The 19895-nt window shown below is 42.1% G+C and overlaps 1 protein-coding gene across 4 annotated transcripts in view; it reads right to left on the reverse strand.

Annotated features, from left to right (window-relative positions):
- LOC132396773 (receptor-type tyrosine-protein phosphatase delta) overlaps positions 1 to 19895 on the reverse strand; it is a 635525-nt gene that overhangs the window by 156230 nt on the left and 459400 nt on the right. For all 4 annotated transcript variants that reach the window (XM_059974654.1, XM_059974652.1, XM_059974656.1 and 1 more), the window contains exon 16: positions 7391 to 7647. In XM_059974654.1, coding sequence (XP_059830637.1) covers positions 7391 to 7647 — 257 coding nt within the window. The remainder of the gene's footprint in view (positions 1 to 7390; positions 7648 to 19895) is intronic.

Here is a 19895-nt window from a genome sequence, read left to right on the forward strand (position 1 = left end):
TGAATACCATGATCCCTAAACTTCAGTCATTCAGCAATTCCCATATTTCTGTGAAAAAGTTCCTAATAATAATGCTAATACTCATTCAAAACTGCAGGGGTCTAGAGCCTTAATATGGTGCCCTAGTCAATAAGGCCCTGTCCGATCATCTACATCAGTGCCGTATTCTCATCTTCTTCCCATATCCCTTGAGGCCTTCGGAATGAAGAAATGTAGCTTAGCTTGATCCCATTAAAGCTTTCTTAATATTCTGATAATGCACCTTTCTTGATAGATGCTGTAATTTTTCCACACTAGTAAGCTGACTTGTCTATGATAACTGCTTATTCTTTTCTTGCCTTTTAAAATCATGGGGCTGTATTTAACTCACATCAATCTATAAGAGCAGCCCCAGAGTTGCAAAGATTTTGGAAGATGATCACCGGTACACACTCCATTTCCAAGGCCACTGTTCAGCACCCTGGGTGTTGATCATCTGTGTCTGGAGCTTTCTCTTGATCTCTATTTATTTCTTGAGCACTTTTCCTTTAATCATCCTGATTTCCTTCAGTGTCTCCCTCTCCCTGCAACCGTCTGGCTGTTGCCTCCTTTGTGATGACAAGAACTATTCAACTGTTCTACCATTTCCTTCTTCCAGACTGAAATTCAGATTCAGATTCAGTTTATTGTCATTTAGAAACCACAAATGCAATGCAGTTAAAAAAATGAGGCAACGTTCCTCCAGAATGATATCACAAAAGCATATGACAAAACAGACTACACCAGAAAATCCACATAACATTTGGGAATCCCCAATCCAGAGTCCGGAGAGGCTGCTGCGTATTAATATCGCGCTACCATCTTAGCGCGTTCCCCGGAAGGGAACTTCAAATCTACTGGACAAACAAGACCAAAGGACTATAAGTTCAAAAGAAATCACCACACTGTTTCCACAAATCCCAAGGGTCCTGACAGACTCGCCATCCCATGCCGGCGGCATAAGGGAATACCCTCGCTATGGACTTCCATGGTACCACCTGACTCAGCCTCGCAGACGCAGCACACTATCAGAGCTCCGTCGAAACCAGCCTCGTAGATGCAGCACACACCGAAAGCGACCTGACCGCAGCGGTCTGAGTCCGTTGAACCTCCGAGCTGACGACCATCCCCTCCGGAACAGCTTCTCCGAGCACCATCCTCTGCCGAGCATATTAAGACAGCCCCGCCAACGGCCATCGGCAACGCGACCCCGAGGACTGGGGGCCTGTTCTTCCCAGCAGAGTCCCGGACCTCACAGCAGCAGCAGCAATGAAGCAGGTCTTCCTGGAGATTTCCTGATGTTCCTCTGTGCTCCCACGTCCGTTTTCAATCGATTATGATTGCGCACGGCACCCCACTTCATTCCTCTTATTTTTAAATATAGGTTTATCTACCAAAACTTTTACCTTTCTTACATTTTTATAAAGCATTAACAGTCAGGTTCTATGTTCCCTGAAACTTATTCTCTCATACTCCATCTTCTCCCTTTAAACATTCATTTTGTTATCATTTGCTTAATTCTAAATCACTCCCAATCCTGAGGCCTGATTTTTTTATTTTTGCTGGTGTTTTTACGGGCTTCCTCTTTGGATCTCATATTATCCTTGATTTCCTTTGTAAGTCACAGTTGAGCTCCCTTCTTTGATTTGTTTTGTGCAAGACTGGAATGAATAATTATTGAACTCTATGAATAAATTCCTTTAATCAAATCACCTGCATCAATCCATCATCAATCCATTTATTAATCTATCAGAACTACCTGTAATTCACGTCTCATACACTTACACTTTCCTTTGATCAGATTCAGGAGTCTAGTAATTCATTCTTCAACCTCACTCTCCATCTTACTGAATATTATCAAGGCTTGGTCACTCTTGCTAATAGAGGCACAGATGAAATTGGCAGAGATTCCTGATTCGCCACACAATACCCTGTTTGGAATACCTGTCCTCTAGTTGGTTCAACCACTTAGTCTGAAAAATACATCATCTCTAGGACTACGGGAATTCCCACTCTGCAATATTACTGCCAATCTGGTTTCAGCTATCTCTAAGCAGATTAGAAACCCTGATGTTACATCGATATTCTTCTTGCGTGCATCTCTAATTTCATACTTAATTCTCCAATCTCTCCTCATCCCAGAATCTCCTCCGCACGCACTCTGCACCACTATCACATCTTTCCTCTAGCATAGTGACCAGACCAATATACAATATTCTAGCTGAAGTCTGGACAAGTTAGAGAATTAAGTGATTGTTTCTCTTATAGCGACAATGACATGACCATTTATACTTATTTGTATTGATAATTCACCTACCTTCCTAAGAAAGTTCTGTATATAGAGGAACAAAATCTTTTAGAGTGGTCTTTTTGACATTATTAGCTCTGTTAGTTTTTTGCACTATCTACCTACTTGACTGACACCTTCATTACTTTCGTCTTCTGCCTTTGTTTCTTCCTTTTCTGTCCTTTATGTCTTTCCTTGTTTCTTCTTGCACTACCTCCTTGCTGAATTTGATAGTCTTGATATAGAAAACCCCAACCAAACAGATTTATGAAACATCCCCACCCACTGTGCCTGAGCATATTACTCCATTATTCCAAAATTTATTACATTAAGTAACAGCATTAAAAAGAACAGTGGTGTAGAAAACTTAAGACTGAAGTGGTTCAATAATAGGGTTTTGAATAATGTATAAATCAGAAACATTGAGAAAGCATGTTCAGAGAGACAGAGCAATAAATAGCCATGGCTCCAGATGCAGATAGGAGTCTCAGAAAGCACTGTGAGGAGGCAATTCAAATTTAAGCAACTGACCAAAGTTCCAGTGGTGATGGACATAAGGCGCTACCTCAAGCTTATGGGCTGACGTTTGGTATATGTAGGTTGTAAGGAATGAGACTGGGAAGAACTCAGAAGAGTAGGAACAAAAAGCCAATTATATCACTGGTTAATGCATTTGAAATACTAAATTCATCACCAATTTGAAAACTACACATTGGTACTAAAACATTTCTCAAGGAAATGGCAGATAATTTGCTACAATAATGTGAGCTGCGGTACATGACCAGAGAAGGCTTGATGTACCAACAATACTTCAAGAATAATTTGCAATTTAAAAAAAAAGTTACATAAAATATTGTGCCACAGCAAGTAAACTTAATAGCCTGGAAATACAATAGCAGATTATTTAATAAAGATCAATCTTTTGTTTTTACTTTTATATATAAAATCAGACAAGGCTTGAATAATGTTAAAAATATTCAGATATTTCAAGTTTATGATCAGGTCAATTGAAAATACAGCTAATCTGATCAAACAGTGCATCAACAGAAATCCTTAAGTTGATTTGACTGTTAATTGTATTAATTTAACTTGCTTTGAAAATTGAGATGTTAATATTTGAAGGATTTAATTTGGAACTTATATTACCAAAGAAGCAATCAGACAGTCAAACAATTTAAATAATTCTAAATAAATCTACATTCAAAGGATGGGATAAGTTCCAGAGTGCTTATTGTTTTATGTGATGCATAGAAACAGAGTGCCATCAGCCTCTGCAACTCTTTAATATACAATCAGATCAAGACTGATCCACTGTCTTAGTGCCATTTTCCTCTGTTAACTCCTTATCCTTTGAACTCTAGAATAACTGAAAATTATCAATCTTTGCCATCAATATACTGAACAACTGAGACTTCACAAAACCCAATTGGGTAGGAAATCCCACAGGTTTAGTGATGAAATTTTTTCTCATCTCAGTCTTTATGGGGACCATGAGCTCTGGTTCTAGATTCACTAGCCAGGGTAAACGCATCTTCAATGTATCTTTCCCTGTCAGCAATTGTAGAGGAGGCCTCATCCAAAAGCAGAGCAGTGAAGATGATTTAGCGGTGAGTGACAGCTGCAATAATAAACTGCAAACTAACAAGTCACGAGGGAGCCACAAAACAAGACAGAACAGATACTAAGCACAACAAAGTAACTGAAGGCTCGGAACAACTGGTTGAGGTTGGCTGACTCAATGAGCGAACATGGACTGTGATTGAGAGCTGGGTTTGAATAGGCTGCAGGTGATGAGTTAGAAACAAGTGGCAGGTGACTCCTATTTGCTGGGTTAAGACTGGGAGGAACCTGCATGTGCAGATCGACAGGACAACCCCCACCCCATACCAACCTATGACTAGTCCCAGATGCACCCAAGTTCCCTCGTCCAGGCGGTACCCTTCTCAGTCAACCAGGTATGGACTGGACACATTGTGGGCAGGCAGCAATGAGCTGATGTACATCTGAGATCATGCTGACCACCAGAACCAGCAGTTGCAGAAAATCCCGAGTCCATCATGCACCTAGATAGCTGGAGAGGGGTGAGGAGTAGGCCCACTGGAGTGCCTCAGTGCACATGGCTGCCAGCACAGAAATGCAGTTGTCAGGTATGTTGGCTGGAGCAAGCTTGTGCCATGGGGCCTGGCAGATCAGAACCTCAAGGTGCCAGACAATCAGGGTGATGATCGAACAAGATAGAATGATGGAATGATGGGCTGAGGATCGATTTGTTGTGACAGGGCATCCACCTTAGTGTTCTTGGAACCAGGTCAGGAGGAGATGATGAAATTGAATTGTTCAAAGAAGAGGGCCCAGCAAACCTGACGTGCGTTGAGTTGGTGGGTTTGTTGTACAGTTAAGAGGTTCATCTGGGAAGTCCAGATCAGGAAGGGCAAGAGGTTTCCCATCAGCCAATATCTCCAACCCTCCAAGGTCCATTTAGTGGTGAATAACTCCATGTCTACTACTCCATAATGGTGCTGGGTAGATTTGAACTTGACCAAGATGGTACAAGGGTATGTCTTCCCATCCAGTCCTTGCTGGGAGAGAATGGCCCTAGCATCCACCTCTATCAGAGAATTTCCAGTGGGGTTCAGATGGTGGAGAATGGATTCAGTGATCTCTTCTGCTTCTTGAAAGCATGGTCTGCAGAAGCAGACCAGGTTATCACAGCAGCTGACTTCATTAGAGAGCTGAGAGGAGCAGCTAATTGGTTGCAGTTTCTGATGAAATGGTAATCAAAGTTGGAGAAGCCCAAGTGGTGCTGTAGCTGTTTGAGGGTGTGCAGTTGGAGCCATTCAATAGCAGCACGCTCTTTCTCTGGTTATGTACTGAGGTGGAAGGATGTATCACAGGAAGGAAATGACTCGGATGTGGAACTGGCATTTTTCTAATTCGCAGTACAGTTGGCTTTCAAGGAAACACTGAAGGACTGAATGGAGGTGACAGATGTAGCCTTAGGGCAGATGAGGATGTCGTTGACATAGATGAACACATACCTGTGTAGCAGATCATGGAGGATCTTGTTTATGTCGGCTGAAAAATAGCAGGATTGTTGGGAAGTCCAAAAGGCATCATCAGTATTTGTAGTGGCCAGTGGGTATAATGAATGCTGTCTTCCACTTATCCCTCTGGCAGAAGCTGATCAGGTTGTACACACTCTGTAGATTCAGATTGTTGAAGATCTGGGCCCACTGGGTGTTTCGAATATGCTATCCATCAAGCAGTGAGGGTACTGGTTCTGAATGGTGAATTTTTTGAGTCAATGGTAGGCAATGCAGGGATGAAGACCTCCATCTCTCTTTTTGACAAAGAAGAATCCTGCACTGGCTGGAGACTGGCATGATAGAACGAAGCCATGCTGCAGCACTTTAGTGATGTAGCCATTTGCGGCTTGGGTCTCAGGAAGGGAGAGGGAGAACAGATGGCCTCGAGGAAGGGTTAGGTCTGGGAGAAGGTTGATCACACAGACGTATGGTCTGTGCAGTGGCAGGGTGCTAGCTTCCCTTTGACCACAAACAGTGCTTTTATTGTCCCAGTTAGTGATGGCCTAGGTCAGAGCTTGCACAGTCAAGAGAGAGATGACAAAGGCAATCTTGGCTCGGTCCGCTAATAGAGATGGCTAGAGCTCAAAGAATAAGATGCATTGGAGCACCGGGACAGGAAGTTGTGGCATTGGATTGGAGATCTATCAAAGCATTTGTGCACCTGAATCAGGGCCTCTGAGGGAGATGGTTGACTGGTGCAGTATTGCTGTATCGCAATGGAGAATTGGTTGAGAGTGATAAGCAGATGGTCAATAACATTTTATTTTTCAAAGCTGAATAGAGTACACACCCCGTTTGCTTAAACTTACCAACTGGGACAATCCAATAATCTAATTCCCTGCCCTCATTCTAGGGAAGCATTCATTGCATTTTCTCCATCACTGGTAAATCCTTACTTTGGCATGGAAACCAGAATGAACACAATATTCCTCGTGCTATTTGTGAGGGCTCCATATATCTTCTGTTAGATGTCTCTAATTTTGCAATCAAGACTTTTCAAAATGAAGGTCAACATACAATTTGACTTTCCAAATGCTTGTTAGCTTTCAACACAGAATTCAGAGAGACGTCAAATTCTTAGCAAATTCCAACACCTTTCAATTAGTCATCCTTTAAAAAGTAGCCTGCTTATTTTTTGAATAAAGTGGCTGACCCTGCTTTTTTCACATGATACTCTAGTTGCCTGTGTTATCCGTTAAATTAGTCTATCCATATCTCCCTGAAGCCCCACTGTACCTTCCACACATCGAATATCGCCTCTTAGCTTTGTGTCAACAGGAAACTTCCTTGCATTACATATGGTCCCTACATCCAGCTCAGTGACACTGATCATGAACAGCTGGGGCCAAAAGATCGAGTCCCTACAGCACCTCACTGTCACAGCCTCACAACTTGAAAATTACCTTTTCTTTGTCTGTCAAGCAGTGCTCCGTCTCAGACTTCTGTGAACAGTGCTACTTGCCATGAAGTCTTAAGGCAGAGGGTAACCTTTCTGGGTTTGCTCATCATTTCTTTGCAGGAACACATCTTCATTATTTTGGTTTAATTTGCCATTTAGTATGCTTTTTGCTAATTAGGCAAACTTTTTAAATTGGTCTGTGCATTTCAAAATACAAGTAATTTAATACAGGTTTGATTGGCAACAAATCTCAGACTCTGGCTTTGCTTCTTGCCAATGGCTATCAGCTATTTTCAGGGACTGTGGCACACCACCTGAAGCTAGATGTCATCCTGACCTCAATGATTTAATTGAAGGATGCAAGGGAACAGTGAAATCAGACCTTTCCATCCAGTTCTGGTATATTCATATGGATGTGTCCACAGCCAATGATTCCAGATTCTGAGCCAGCTTCAGTACAATCCACTGATTGACCAATGGTCCATTGATTTTTGAAACTGTCAAACTCAATACAATGCAAAAATGCCAAAAGAATAATAGCCTCCCAATGAGATTTAAGCACAAATTTACAATATAAATTATTAAGTGACTATTTCTTACTTCACTGGGGCTGGTGGTGTGGGCACGGCTGTCAACTCAACAGTCAGCATTCCATCAGAATTGGTTTTCTCAATCAGGACAGGCTTGGTGCGGAGCAGGTCTGGTGCTGTGTGTGCTGAAACTACTTGCTGCAATCCCCCTGCGCTATTCCCCCGGTTGGTCAACACAAAGGAATACGATGTGTCCGGGTTTAAGTTGGTGATCAACTTCTGCGTAGCTCTGCCGTCCACCTCAATGTGGTCATTGTTGTAGATGATCTAATTAGTTGAAGAATAAAAACACCCCATTAGTTTTTTTTATAAGCTCACTACAATTAATCAATAATACCTTAAAAATTCACCTGTAACTGACAGCAATAAACATCTAAGGTCAACTCCAGTGTGTAGCAATTTGCCTTAAAATTAACCTCATTTATTTCTGAGGAAGGTGAAGATCTGGACAATCACATATTAATTGTTGAGAGTAACAAATCAGATGAAAGGTCACTGACCTGAGATGTGAACTACTTCCTTCCCCAACCTGTCAACTGTTTTTAGCATTTCCAGTTTTGATTTCAAATATCCAGAATCACCAGCATTTTGCATCTGGACTCGTGTGGACTAATTCAACATAGACTGATGCTAATTCCTGACTAAAATGTTAATGGTGGGCTATTGAAACAAGTTGTGGGAAAACGGAATTGGTGGCATTTGCTCAAATCAAATTTTCAGTGCATTTCTTTAATCATCATCATCATGTGCTATGTTGTATGATGCAGCCGATCATGGTCTCATGGCCATGATTGTTCTTGGCAAATTTTCCTACAGAAGTGGTTTGCCATTGCCTTCTTCTGGGAAGACGGGTGACCCCAGCCATTATCAATACTCTTCAGAGACCGTCTCCCTGCTCTAACAAAGACGTGATATGTACCAGTTGCTCATCCACCACCTGCTCCCATGGCTTCACGCGGCCTTGATCAAGGGGCTAAGCAGTGACCTTGCCCAATGGTGACCTACGGGCTAGCGGAGGGAAAATACTCCTTACACCTCCTTTGGTAGAGACATACTTCCATCTCGCCACACATTTCTTTAATGGGTTAAGTAGAAAATGATGGGAACATATTGTACCGCTGCTCCAGGAGGGCAAAGATAAATTATTGTCACATGTAATTGTCAATTATTGACACTAAGGTGCATGGCTATGATGAGGTAGATGTTGAGGTCACAGTCCGTCTTATCATACAAAGGAAGTATTCAACTGTCTCATTACAATGGGATAGAAGCTGTCCTTGAACCTGGGGGTGAGTGAGAGAGTGGAGGAGTCTAAACTTTTGAATTCCTATTTTTCACAAGAGACAACACTCATATTTTCCATCCAGAAACTGGATGGGTGAGGAGATTTATTGAACCTGATAAAGAAGGTAGTTAACAGAAACAAAGTGATCAAAATCAAACTGAGAAGTGTGACTATAAACATAAAAATCACAAGCAGGAATAGGCCACTCAATCTCATAAGCACATAAGAAGATCACGGTGTTTCTGATTATAACTTGAATTCCACACTCCTGTTTGGCCCCAAAACCTCTGCATAACAAGGACCTATCTAACGCTGACTTCAAGTCCATAGATCCCTAGAAGTAACTAAACAGATGAATAGGGTGTTAAATTGAGGAACTGAGTTCAAGAGTTAGGAAGCTACATTGTAGCTTTAAACCCACTCCAGTTAGGCTACATGTGGAATATTGCATTCACTTCTGGTCACCACTTCACAGGAAGGATGTGGAGGCTTTGGAGAGGATGTCAAAGAGCTTTAACAGGATGCTGCTGGATTGGTGGGCACATGCTATAAGAAGAGGCTGGACAAACTTGGAGCAGAAGAGGCTGAAAGGAGATCTGATATACAGTATTACTGGAGGCATAGATAGAGACTAAGGGAATCTGACTGGTTTACCTGGAGAAATTGGTGGTAGCAGAACACTGCATATGCAATGACTATAGGATCAACTTTGATGGCACAAAACTACTGTGCCTCGCCAATGGCTTTTGGGACTGCCTGGTGAAGCAAGCCATTGAAATAATTTCAAAAAAGATGGTCTCACTCTACGTAAGAACTGGAATCCTCGCTGGGATCCACCTATTGCTCCATTGCTTACCAGCTCTTGCACTGTGACTTCCTATTACTTCTCTTGTCTTTCAGTCCAGATGTAAGGTCTCAAGTCAAAATGTCAACTGTCCATTTCCCTCCACAGATGCTGCCTGACCTAATTGTTTTTATCCATTATGTTGGATTCTTTGATATCAGACTTATCAAGATCCCTTGGATCACAAGTCTTTCAAATAAGTACTTTCTCACTCTTCTAAACTCCAGATGAAACTGGGTATTTGGAAAAGAGCCAAAAGGTTCATCCACGGATTTACTAGCTGATCAACATTTATAACTTCTGTGGGAAAAAATAACTCACAGCCTCACTGAGTAAAAGCAATCCACAGGCAGTTAATAAGAGTCATGGATTTAACTGATAAAGGCATGAGAGAGAAATATCCGTGATTCCAATATTTGTTATCTCGATATAAATACAAAACGACATACTGAATTAATAGAATATTGTGCCTATTCTACATGCTGATTACAGCAGGTAATGTCATGTAGCAAGAATATTCTGGCTTGTTTGAAGACTCATGGGGTCAGGAAGGACACAGTTAACCATGTATTTAAGCAGTTAGTTACACGATAGGTAGCTAAGAGCAGCGCTAAGAGAAAACAAGGAAGATAAAAATCTAAATCTTGAAATTGAAACACTCACATTGTTAAAGCAAAATAACTTACCATGGAAAATAATTTATTTTTATTTGGAGATATAGCATGGTAACAGGCCCTCCTGACCCAATTACATCAGACCAATTAACCTACTAACCTATACATCCAGAATGTGGGATCAAACTGAAATACCCGAGGAAACCCACCTGATCATGGAGAGAATGTACAAACTCTTAGGAGAAAGTAGCGGAAATGAATCCGGATGCTGGGATTGTAATAGCAATATTCTAATCACTGTCGAGCTGAGGAAGGAGTGCCAATGCCTCAATCCGCACTGACCATAAATGAAGAGCTCAAGCCGAAGTAGACCAGACCATCAGCAGACTGCATGTTTCTGGTCCAAGGCCTCGAAGAAAGAGAGAAAAGGCATGGTAGTGGAGGAGGTGACAGGGACAGAGCGGAAGTGCTACTCGGTAGCACAGAGCTGCCAGGGAAGATGGACAACATGGGGGGGCACCACCAACAAGTCATTCAGCTAGTCTGACCTGTGGGAGGTCCCACAAGCCAGAGTTAACTCCCTCATCAGGGCAACCTGTGACACATTGCACTGCTCCCATAATCTTCATCAGTAGTTCAGCTGTGAGGATAGCTGTGTATGATACTGCCAATGCCAACCTCCAACACATCCCAGCAGGATGCAAGGCTGCACCGCCCCAAGGGCATAGCTGATAGCAACACAACGAGGCCCTAAGGAAGTTAGCAGAAATCCCAGAGACATGCAGATGGGATGCGAGAAGCACTTTCCCCAGCAGGGTAACAACTCATCCCATTTGTTAAGGCTGGTAAGAGTGCCAAATGCATCAGCCCAACAACTCCCTCAGGATTCCTCTCCACAGGCAAGGAGTGGAACATGAGGGTAGATCTTGGCGGACAGCTACAGTTCCCCATGGAAATCGCTACCACATCTCTCCGCCTAGAGAGAGCACTGTGGTCCACGGCCGCCAAGACAGTCCTTATTGAGTTAACCATCCCATGGAGGAGGGGTGGAGGCCGCTCATGAGTGGAAGAGGCTGAAGTATTGAGACCTGCAGCTGAGTGTAAGGAAGCTGGCTAGAGGACTATCAGCTACTCTGAGGAGGTAGGGTGCTGGGGCTTCGTCGGCACATCAACAACAAGTTTACTCCATAATATGGCAGTGACTGGAGAGAGGCTCAGCAGGGCCACCGGAGAATTGGCAAAAGAGGCAGAAAAGGGCCACTGCTGGCTGCAGCTGAGGAGGAAGGACAGAAAGTGGGGACCCACTGAAAGCTGAAGGGAGACGAACCTGTCACTGCTCTGCCACCAGGAGATGTACCAGGGCTAAGGGAGGGAAACATCAATGAGTGTGGTCCCTGGCTGATACCCTGAAGCTGAGCTAGAGGCACTGTTGGTGATGTGGCAGGCAGCAATGTCAAGCGGAAAGCATCTTCCTGTAAATCTCATTGGGAGCCAATAAAGGTCAACAATGCTAGAGTGAATGCTGTAAGGGACTTGGTATGACATAAGGCATAAAAAGAAAAGTTTTAGAAAACATCATTAGTTGAAAGCAGACTGAGAAATGCAGAAGAGGAGAGGATATATTAGTCAAGATACATTCGTCATCTGGAAATAACAAAGGCGAGGGCTTCAACCGCGAGCTGAACAAAGACCAGTGTCAGCAGATGTGAAGATGGCACAGATGCAGACACTAAAATTTAAAATCTATCTAAAATAATAGCAAGGTTGCAACAAATAAAACATTGCATAAGCTCAGCAGATCAGGAGGCATTCGTGTGAGGAAAGGAACTGTTAACATTTCAGGTCAGAGACGTACGTTAGAGTTGCAAGGAATCTTGCTCCGTTATGTGTAATCACCAGAGATTCTGTTGTGCTGGAAATCTTGAGCAAGAAACACAAATTGTGGGAGGAGCTCAGCATTCAGGCAGCATCAATGGATGGGAATGACGCATCAGGATGAAGAGTTCTTGGTATCTGAGGGAATGGTGTAGGAAGTTTTGCTTTGATTTAAGAGATGTGACACAATAGACTTGAAGTGATGTTTGTGTGTATGAAATGAAAGTTTAGTGATTGTGATGTAAATGTGATTACCTCACATATAAAATGGCAATGCCAGTAATAAGGATTTTAAATAAATCAGTGGCAATTCTGAAACAAAAGAAACTTCTGTGCTCTCATTAGAAAAGGGAAATGAAAGGACAAGAACCTTTTGGGTTTTACTTTATTTTACTGAGTAAAGGTTAACAAATATATTGCCATACACTGTCAAATATGTAAACCTCAAGCATGGAGTAAATTCCTGAAACACAGTTAAGTGTACTGAGTGGCAAATTACTTTACACTGTGACTGTTGAATGCCAAAGTACTCTTAGAGGATGGCTCACATTTTGCTGTTTGGTCACACTCGTCACTGTGTACTGAACTTGGCACAGGGTCTGAGAGCAGATCCCATAGCTTGTATGCTGGTATATCTTCCTCAGCATCTGTACACACTCCCAGTATGGAGAGCAGCCATGAAATTGTTTGAAACATCCACACAGCCAGAGGAGAAATCCCAGATTTGCCAGCAGTTTCAAGGGGAAATGGCAAAACTCAGCAAAATCTGGGCCACTATTTACGAGTGATCCAGACGATCCAGGTGGTGCTCAGTCACACAAATGATAGAAATAACCATGAAGATAATAAGAGGCTTAGTTGAAATGGAAGAACACCCTGAGTCCTCACACTTTACAGGGAAAGAAAAAATAACCAAACAAAATTCAATTTCATGCACATTAGAAACATAGAAGCTGAATAGCTGAGATACTTAAATTTTTTTTTGATGCAGAAAGGCTGGAAGATAATGCACTTAGAACGCACTGAAATAGCATGGCTGGATTTGTCCAGTTGATGGCTTAAGTAAAATAGTTGGCATGAACACAATGCAGGATTTCCCAAATGTCTTCCATTGACTATTTACATATAAGTACCAACAACAGTAATTTCATCTGATTTATTTTAGTCAGTATTAAGCTTATCTGAAATGTTTTAATCCATAATCGATAGCTTTGCATATAGTAAACAATGTAACTATCCTATAAATCTGAATAACATCCTGGCTCACCCTTCCCTTCACGGCTGCCCTGAGAGTGCAGGAGTGATGCTGATCTGAGGAGTTGTTGTTCCCTAAACATATTACTGAAATATCAAAGACAATGTTGGACACACAATTCCACAACATAATTTACCTTGATCAATAAAGCTGTTAGTAGATTTTGAGTCATGGAGCCACATGGTACAGAAACAGACCTCTTGGCCTCCCACGTTCATGAACGAGCTATCTGCTCTAACTCCTTTTTCCAGCACTTGGCTTCCTTAACTTGGCCAATAAAGTGCTCATCAAGATAATTAATTACTGTCAGAATCTCTCCATCTTGCACTCTCTTAATTCCAAATTCTTTCTACCCTCCGGGTAAAAAGAAAATTTGTCAGATTCAATCTCAGTCTTCTACTCATTCACCTTCTGGTTTTAGATATCTCAGCTACAGAGAGGAAAAAAATCATATAACTCGCCCTATCTGCATCCCTCATAATCCTGTACACCTCCTTTTCTCCCCACCAAGGAAAACAAAAAACCAGACTGTCCACCCTTCTGGAACACTCCATCCCAGGCAATATCCTGGTGAAACTCTTCTGCAGGATGCTGACAGGTTCCCTGATGGAAGTTTTCAACATGATGAGAGCCCAGAAAGAAACTTTCTCTGTGACAAAGGCATCCAAATAAAGAGGGCGCAAGTTTACAGTAAACAATAAAAATTAGAAGGGATCAGAGAAAGAATATTTTCATTCTAAGGGTGGGTACAATTTGCAAAACACTTCTTAAGACAGTGATGGAGGCAAGTATTCACACAGCGTTTATGAAGCATCTGTACAAACATGATTTGCAAAGGTACAGTAGGTTATAGACCAAGTGTTGCTAAGTAGAATTGGCAAAAGGTGGGGCCGCTAAAGGATAAAGAAGGCAACATGTGCCTGGAGGCCGAGGAGGTTGGGGAGGTCCTAAGTGAGTACTTTGCTTCAGTATTCACAAGTGAAAAGGACCTTGATCAGGATGAGGTTGAAATAGAACAGGCCTGTGTGCTGGACAATGTAGAGATTAAGGAAGAAGAAGTGTTGGATCTTCTTAAAAACATCAAGATTGATAAGTCCCCAGGGCCGGACGTGATATGCCCCAGGTTGCTGTGGGAAGTGAGAGAAGAGATCGCTGGAGCAGTACCTATGATCTTTGAATCCTCTTTGGCTGCAGGGGAGGTGCCGGAGGATTGGAGAGTGGCAAACATAGTTCTTTTGTTTAAAAAAGGTAACAGGGAGAATCCTGGGAACTATAGTCCAGTGAGTCTTACGTCAGTGGTCTGCAAACTATTGGAATGGATTCTTAAGGATAGGATCCACGAGCATTTGGAGAAGTACAGACAGCTCAAGGATATTCAACATGGCTTTGTGAAGGGAAGGTCGTGCCTCACGACCCTAATTGAGTTTTTTGAAGAGGTAACAGTAGAAATTAATGAGGGTAGGGCAGTTGATGTGGTCTACATTGATTTTAGCAAGGCATTTGACAAGGTCCCCTCGAGAGACTCATTCAAAAAGTCATGAGGCATTGGATCAGTGGAACCTTGGCTGTTTGGATAAAAAATTGGCTTACATGGAAGAAAACAGAGGGTAGTAGTGGAAGAGAAGTATTCTGCCTGGAGGTTGGTAACTAGTGGAGTGCCGCAAGGATCTGTCCTGAGACCTCTGCTCTTTGTGATTTTTATAAATGACCTGGATGAAGATGCAGACGGATGGGTGAGTAAGTTTGCGGATGACACGAAGATTGGAGGAGTTGCAAATGGAGCTGTAGGTTGTCGAAGGTTACAAGAGGATATAGACAGGAACAGGATGCAGAGTTGGGCAGAAAGTGGCAGATGGAATTCAATCCAGATGTGTATGAGGTGATGAATTTTGGAAGGACAAACCAGAAGGCTGAGTACAGGGTTAATGGTCAGTTACTTAAGAGTGTGAATGAACAGAGGGACCTTGGGGTTCAAATCCATACATCCCTCAAGATGGCTGCACAGGTTGATAGGATAGTTAAGAAGGCCTATGGGATGCTATGCTTCATTAATAGGGAGATTGAGTTCAAGAGTAGAGAGGTCACGTTGCAACTCTACAAATCTCTGGTGAGAACACACTTAACAAGTATTGTGTTCAGTTCTGGTCACCTCATTATAGGAAGGATGTGGAAGCTATTGTTACATACTCGTGACACATGACAGTGGTGCCCTTGTCATGTGACTGGGGTTGAAGCTGTACTGGACTTGAGGTGATGGTCTTGTGATGGTCGAATGACGTCATTTTCCCGCCAGTAGAGATCATGTGATGTTTTTTTTTTACAGGTTATAAAAGGTAGACACCACCCTGTGAGGAGGGGCAGTTCGTGGCTGGATTTGCCAAGTTGACTTCATGCCACTGCGTGTTTGAAGTGATGACGCAGTTTAGTTAAAGGATGAAGTTTTTATTTAATGCCTAAAGTTTAAAAGGTTAATGCCAACAGGTTCTTTATGATTGTTAGTTCGAGGGAATTAGAGGAGAGTGAAGATTCAAGGTTGGAAGTAAAGATCGAGGAGAATCGCTTTCTACGGTGAAACGGGGGCGACCTTTGTTTGATCCTTATTTGGAAGGATTTCGTTGACTATCTTCGTGCTAATCCCTAGGTTTACCTAGAAAGGATTGAAGGTAGTGGAGAAGGAAAGGTCAGTGCCTTTAAGCCGTTCTGTTTCGTAAATTCTTCGTGGGAATTTCGACGTCGGGGATCGAAGCAAGCGACGTGAAAGAGAACTTAAATCGTCCTGTAAAGTCTCTCCTTTTAAATGGACTGTGAGCATATCGAACTTTTGGCAATATCACTTTAAGAACTGTTTTGGAATATCACTTTAAAGAACTGTTTTGGAATATCACTTTACGAACTGTTTGAACAGCCGCTCAGCAGCTGTTTCCGGTTACGGTAGTGTTTGTTTACTTTTGGGGGGTTTGTTTTCTGTGTTTAATAAACGTGTTGTTTGTTATAAGAAACCCTTGCCGAACTCATATATTTATTGTTGCCTGAATACGTAACACTATGGAGAAGGTGCAGAGGAAATTTACCAGGATGTTGCCTGGTTTGGAAAACAAGTCATATGAAGCAAGGTTAGCAGAGCTGGGACTTTTCTCTTTGGAGCATAGAAGAATGAGAGGGGACTTGATAGAGGTCTACAAGATTATGAGAGGCATCGATAGGGTGGATAGTCAGTACCTGTTTCCCAGGGCATGAATAGCAAACACAAGAGGGCATATGTACAAAGTTAAGGGAGGGAAGTTTAGGGGAGACATCAGGGGTAAGTTTTTTTACACAGAGGGTTGTGGGTGCCTGGAATGACTTGCCAGGGATGGTGGAGGCTAAAACACTAAGGATATTTAAGAGCCTCTTGGACAGGCACATGGATGAAAGAAAAATAGAGGGTTACGGGGTAGTGTGGGTTTAGTACTTTTTTTAAGGATTATATGGGTTGGCACAACATCGAGGGCTGAAGGGCCTGTAATGTGCTGTAGTATTCTAGTGTCTAGTTTCAATGCTAGATACTTGAAAGGTCAAAACTGACATGGTGTTCGAAAGAGCTGCATGATTCAAAAAGTGTCTAGAACCTCATGGCATAGATTTCAGATAAAAGGCAGGAAGATTAGTGGAGGGCTGAGGAAGTGTTCTTTTTTACCCACTAAATGGTGGGATCAGAGACACGCAATCTAATGAGGTTAGTGTAGACAGACTTGCATGTTTAAAACTTATTGGAATGAATCTGAATTGCCAAGGCACAGTAAGCCATAGACCAAGAAAGTAGGATTAACATGGATTGCTACTTGATGGGTGACATCCACCTGGTGGGTCAAAAAACTAGTTTCTTTCACCATATGACTGACTCTAACTCCTTTGTTACAGTAGCAAATGGGGACACTTAACAAAGTAGATTTTTACAGAAAAGTGAACTGGCAACTGGCATTAAATCTGATTAAGAGAGAGCAGCTGGTATATGACAACCGGTCCAATTTCAGAGAAACACAGGCAAGAAGACTTTTCAGATGTAGGTAGGTAAATTCTGAGATACCACATTCAAACTTGTCTCTGCTTTCCACTGTTACTGACTGTCATTGTGTACACTTCCAGTATTTTTTGCAGGCTTTCAGCACGAATATGGTTTCTCACTGTGTCCATATGACTATAAAGTATAGGAACAGAAGTGAGCCATTCAGCCCATCAAATCTGCTCTGCCATTCAATCATGGACTGATCCAATTCTTCCAGTGATCCCCACTCCCCATACTCTTTGATGCCCTGGCTAATCAAGAACTTATCTATCTCTGCCTTAAATGCACCCAATGACTTGGCCTCCGCAGCTGCTAGCGGCAACAAATTCCACAGACTTACTACCCTCTGACTAAAGAAATTTCTCCACATTTCTGCCCTAAATGGACGTCCTTCAATCGTGAAGTCATGCTCTCTTGTCCTAGACTCCCCTACCGTGTGAAATAACTTTGCCATATATAATCCATTCAGGCCTTTTAACAATTGGAATGTTTCAAGGAGATCCCCTCCTCATTCTCCTGAGCTCCAGGGAATACAGCCCAAGAGCTGCCAGATGTTCCTCATATGGTAACCCTTTCATTCCCATGAATTTAATTCAAGATGGAGTACTGCATTCAGTTTTGGTAACTACTAAGTTGGAATGAGTGCAGTAAAGGCTAAAAGAACTGGGTTATAGGGAGAGGTTGGCCAGGTTAGGACAAACTCTTGCATCGGTGGCCAAGGAACTTACAGAGATGTATAGAATCAGAGTATGAATAGGATAAATGCATTCAGTCTTCTTTCCAGAATGAGGATATCAAAAATTAAAGCATAGGTTTAAGGAGGGGATGAAAAGATTTAATAGAAACCTGTCACAACCACAGACTCTGCTGCAGGATCTACATGCCCCCACCGGTGAGCTGTGCATCAGGACTGGAAATCGCACTTTAGTATTCAGATATTGCTTTCAGCCACAGTGTTGGCATTTTACTTACAGACTGAGAGTTTTAGTTAATGGCCCTGTTGGCCTAGCATTTGTTGTTTTCCTTTCCCTTAAAATTCTGCAGTTCTCAGTTGACCTGCTTCAGTGCCTTTCTCTCTCAGCATTGGGCCATATCCAAATGTCCTGACAAAACCTCAGGGGCATCTTCTTCATAGAGAAGGGTATACGTATATGGAATGAGCTGCTAGAGGAAGTGATTGAGAAGTACAACAATAACATTTAAAAGATATTTAGACAGGTACATGGATAGGTAAGGTTCAGAAGGTTATGGATCGAAAGTGGGAAAATAGGACTAAGTTAAGTGGGCATCTCAGTCAAAATGGAGAAGTTGGGCCAAAGGGTCTGTTTTTATGTTGTATACCTGAGTCACTGTACGTCTTGCATTCACTGGCTCATCACATGTACTCATATCCCTGTCCAACCTGTTCTCATCAATTGATCCCCAGCTAAGAACTTCCTCAGGGAAACAAATTCTCGTCTGTTTAGTGAGTTAGGGCTTTCAGATTGTATGCAAGCGCTCTGACAGCTGATGAAGACATACTATGAAGCTCAAGCACCTGTCAAAGCTATCAAATAACTTAACCATTTGTGAATGCTTCCAATGCTCAACATTAGTATAGTATTAAAAGAAGCTATTTGAAAAACTAAAGCACATAAAGCCCAAAATGATCAATTATCTGAATTATCTCAATCTATTACAACAAATGAATTAATTGGATATACCACCCTCCCTCTGTACATAGAAATGAGTGCACTCTAATCTGCTCTGGATTAAGTGGGCAACTCAAAATGATGACGGGAAACCACAAGAAGTATGCAAATGATTGCTGGACTCTGCAAAGATTCCAGTACCACATTGCTGTGGATTTGACAATAATGGCTAGTTGTGCAGAAGGCTGGAACCTGTGCCTTTATGGAGTCCACCATTTCCTCATAGTTATGAAGAAAATCTAAGTAGCTCCACACAAATCACCCAGGATTTGTGGAAATTATTGGTCATCAAACTTCAAATGCATAATGCTAAAATACTAAACTATGCTCATCATAATCACAGTTCTTAAACAGAACGTTCAACAAAGCATCAAGCCACATGTTCCTTTTGGTGTTTACACTCACAACAAGTTCCATCTGTCTCACCTCAACTTCTGGTAAGAATTTCCTCAACTACTCCTCTAGTTTCCTTTTGAAAGCAGGCTTCTACTTCAATCACTTTCTCTGGCAAACAATTCCACATTGAACTCTTCCCTAAATATGGAAATAGTTTATTTCCCTATTAAAATAACCATGAGTTTTAATTGGTCCCATATGGCAATATTCTCTGCACACCTAACCTGACCAAACCATGCGCCATTTTAGGTATCTTCACCGGGTTAATTTTATCTTCTCAGAATAGAAAATGCTAGAAACACTCAGCTGGTCAGGTAGCATCTGTGGAAAGGGAAACAGTTAATTTTTAGGTCCCAAGGCCTTTCACCAGAAGTGAGAAAGAGAAAACAAGTTGGTTTGAAGTATTAGAGAAGGTGGGGAAGGATGGGTAGAATATAGAATATATCATTAATGGGACAAGACCAAATATGCTTCTTTGTCTGTGTAATGTGCTGATACTGGTGAGGCTAT

This window comes from Hypanus sabinus, chromosome 7, assembly GCF_030144855.1.
Source record: "Hypanus sabinus isolate sHypSab1 chromosome 7, sHypSab1.hap1, whole genome shotgun sequence".
Lineage (NCBI taxonomy): Eukaryota > Metazoa > Chordata > Chondrichthyes > Myliobatiformes > Dasyatidae > Hypanus > Hypanus sabinus.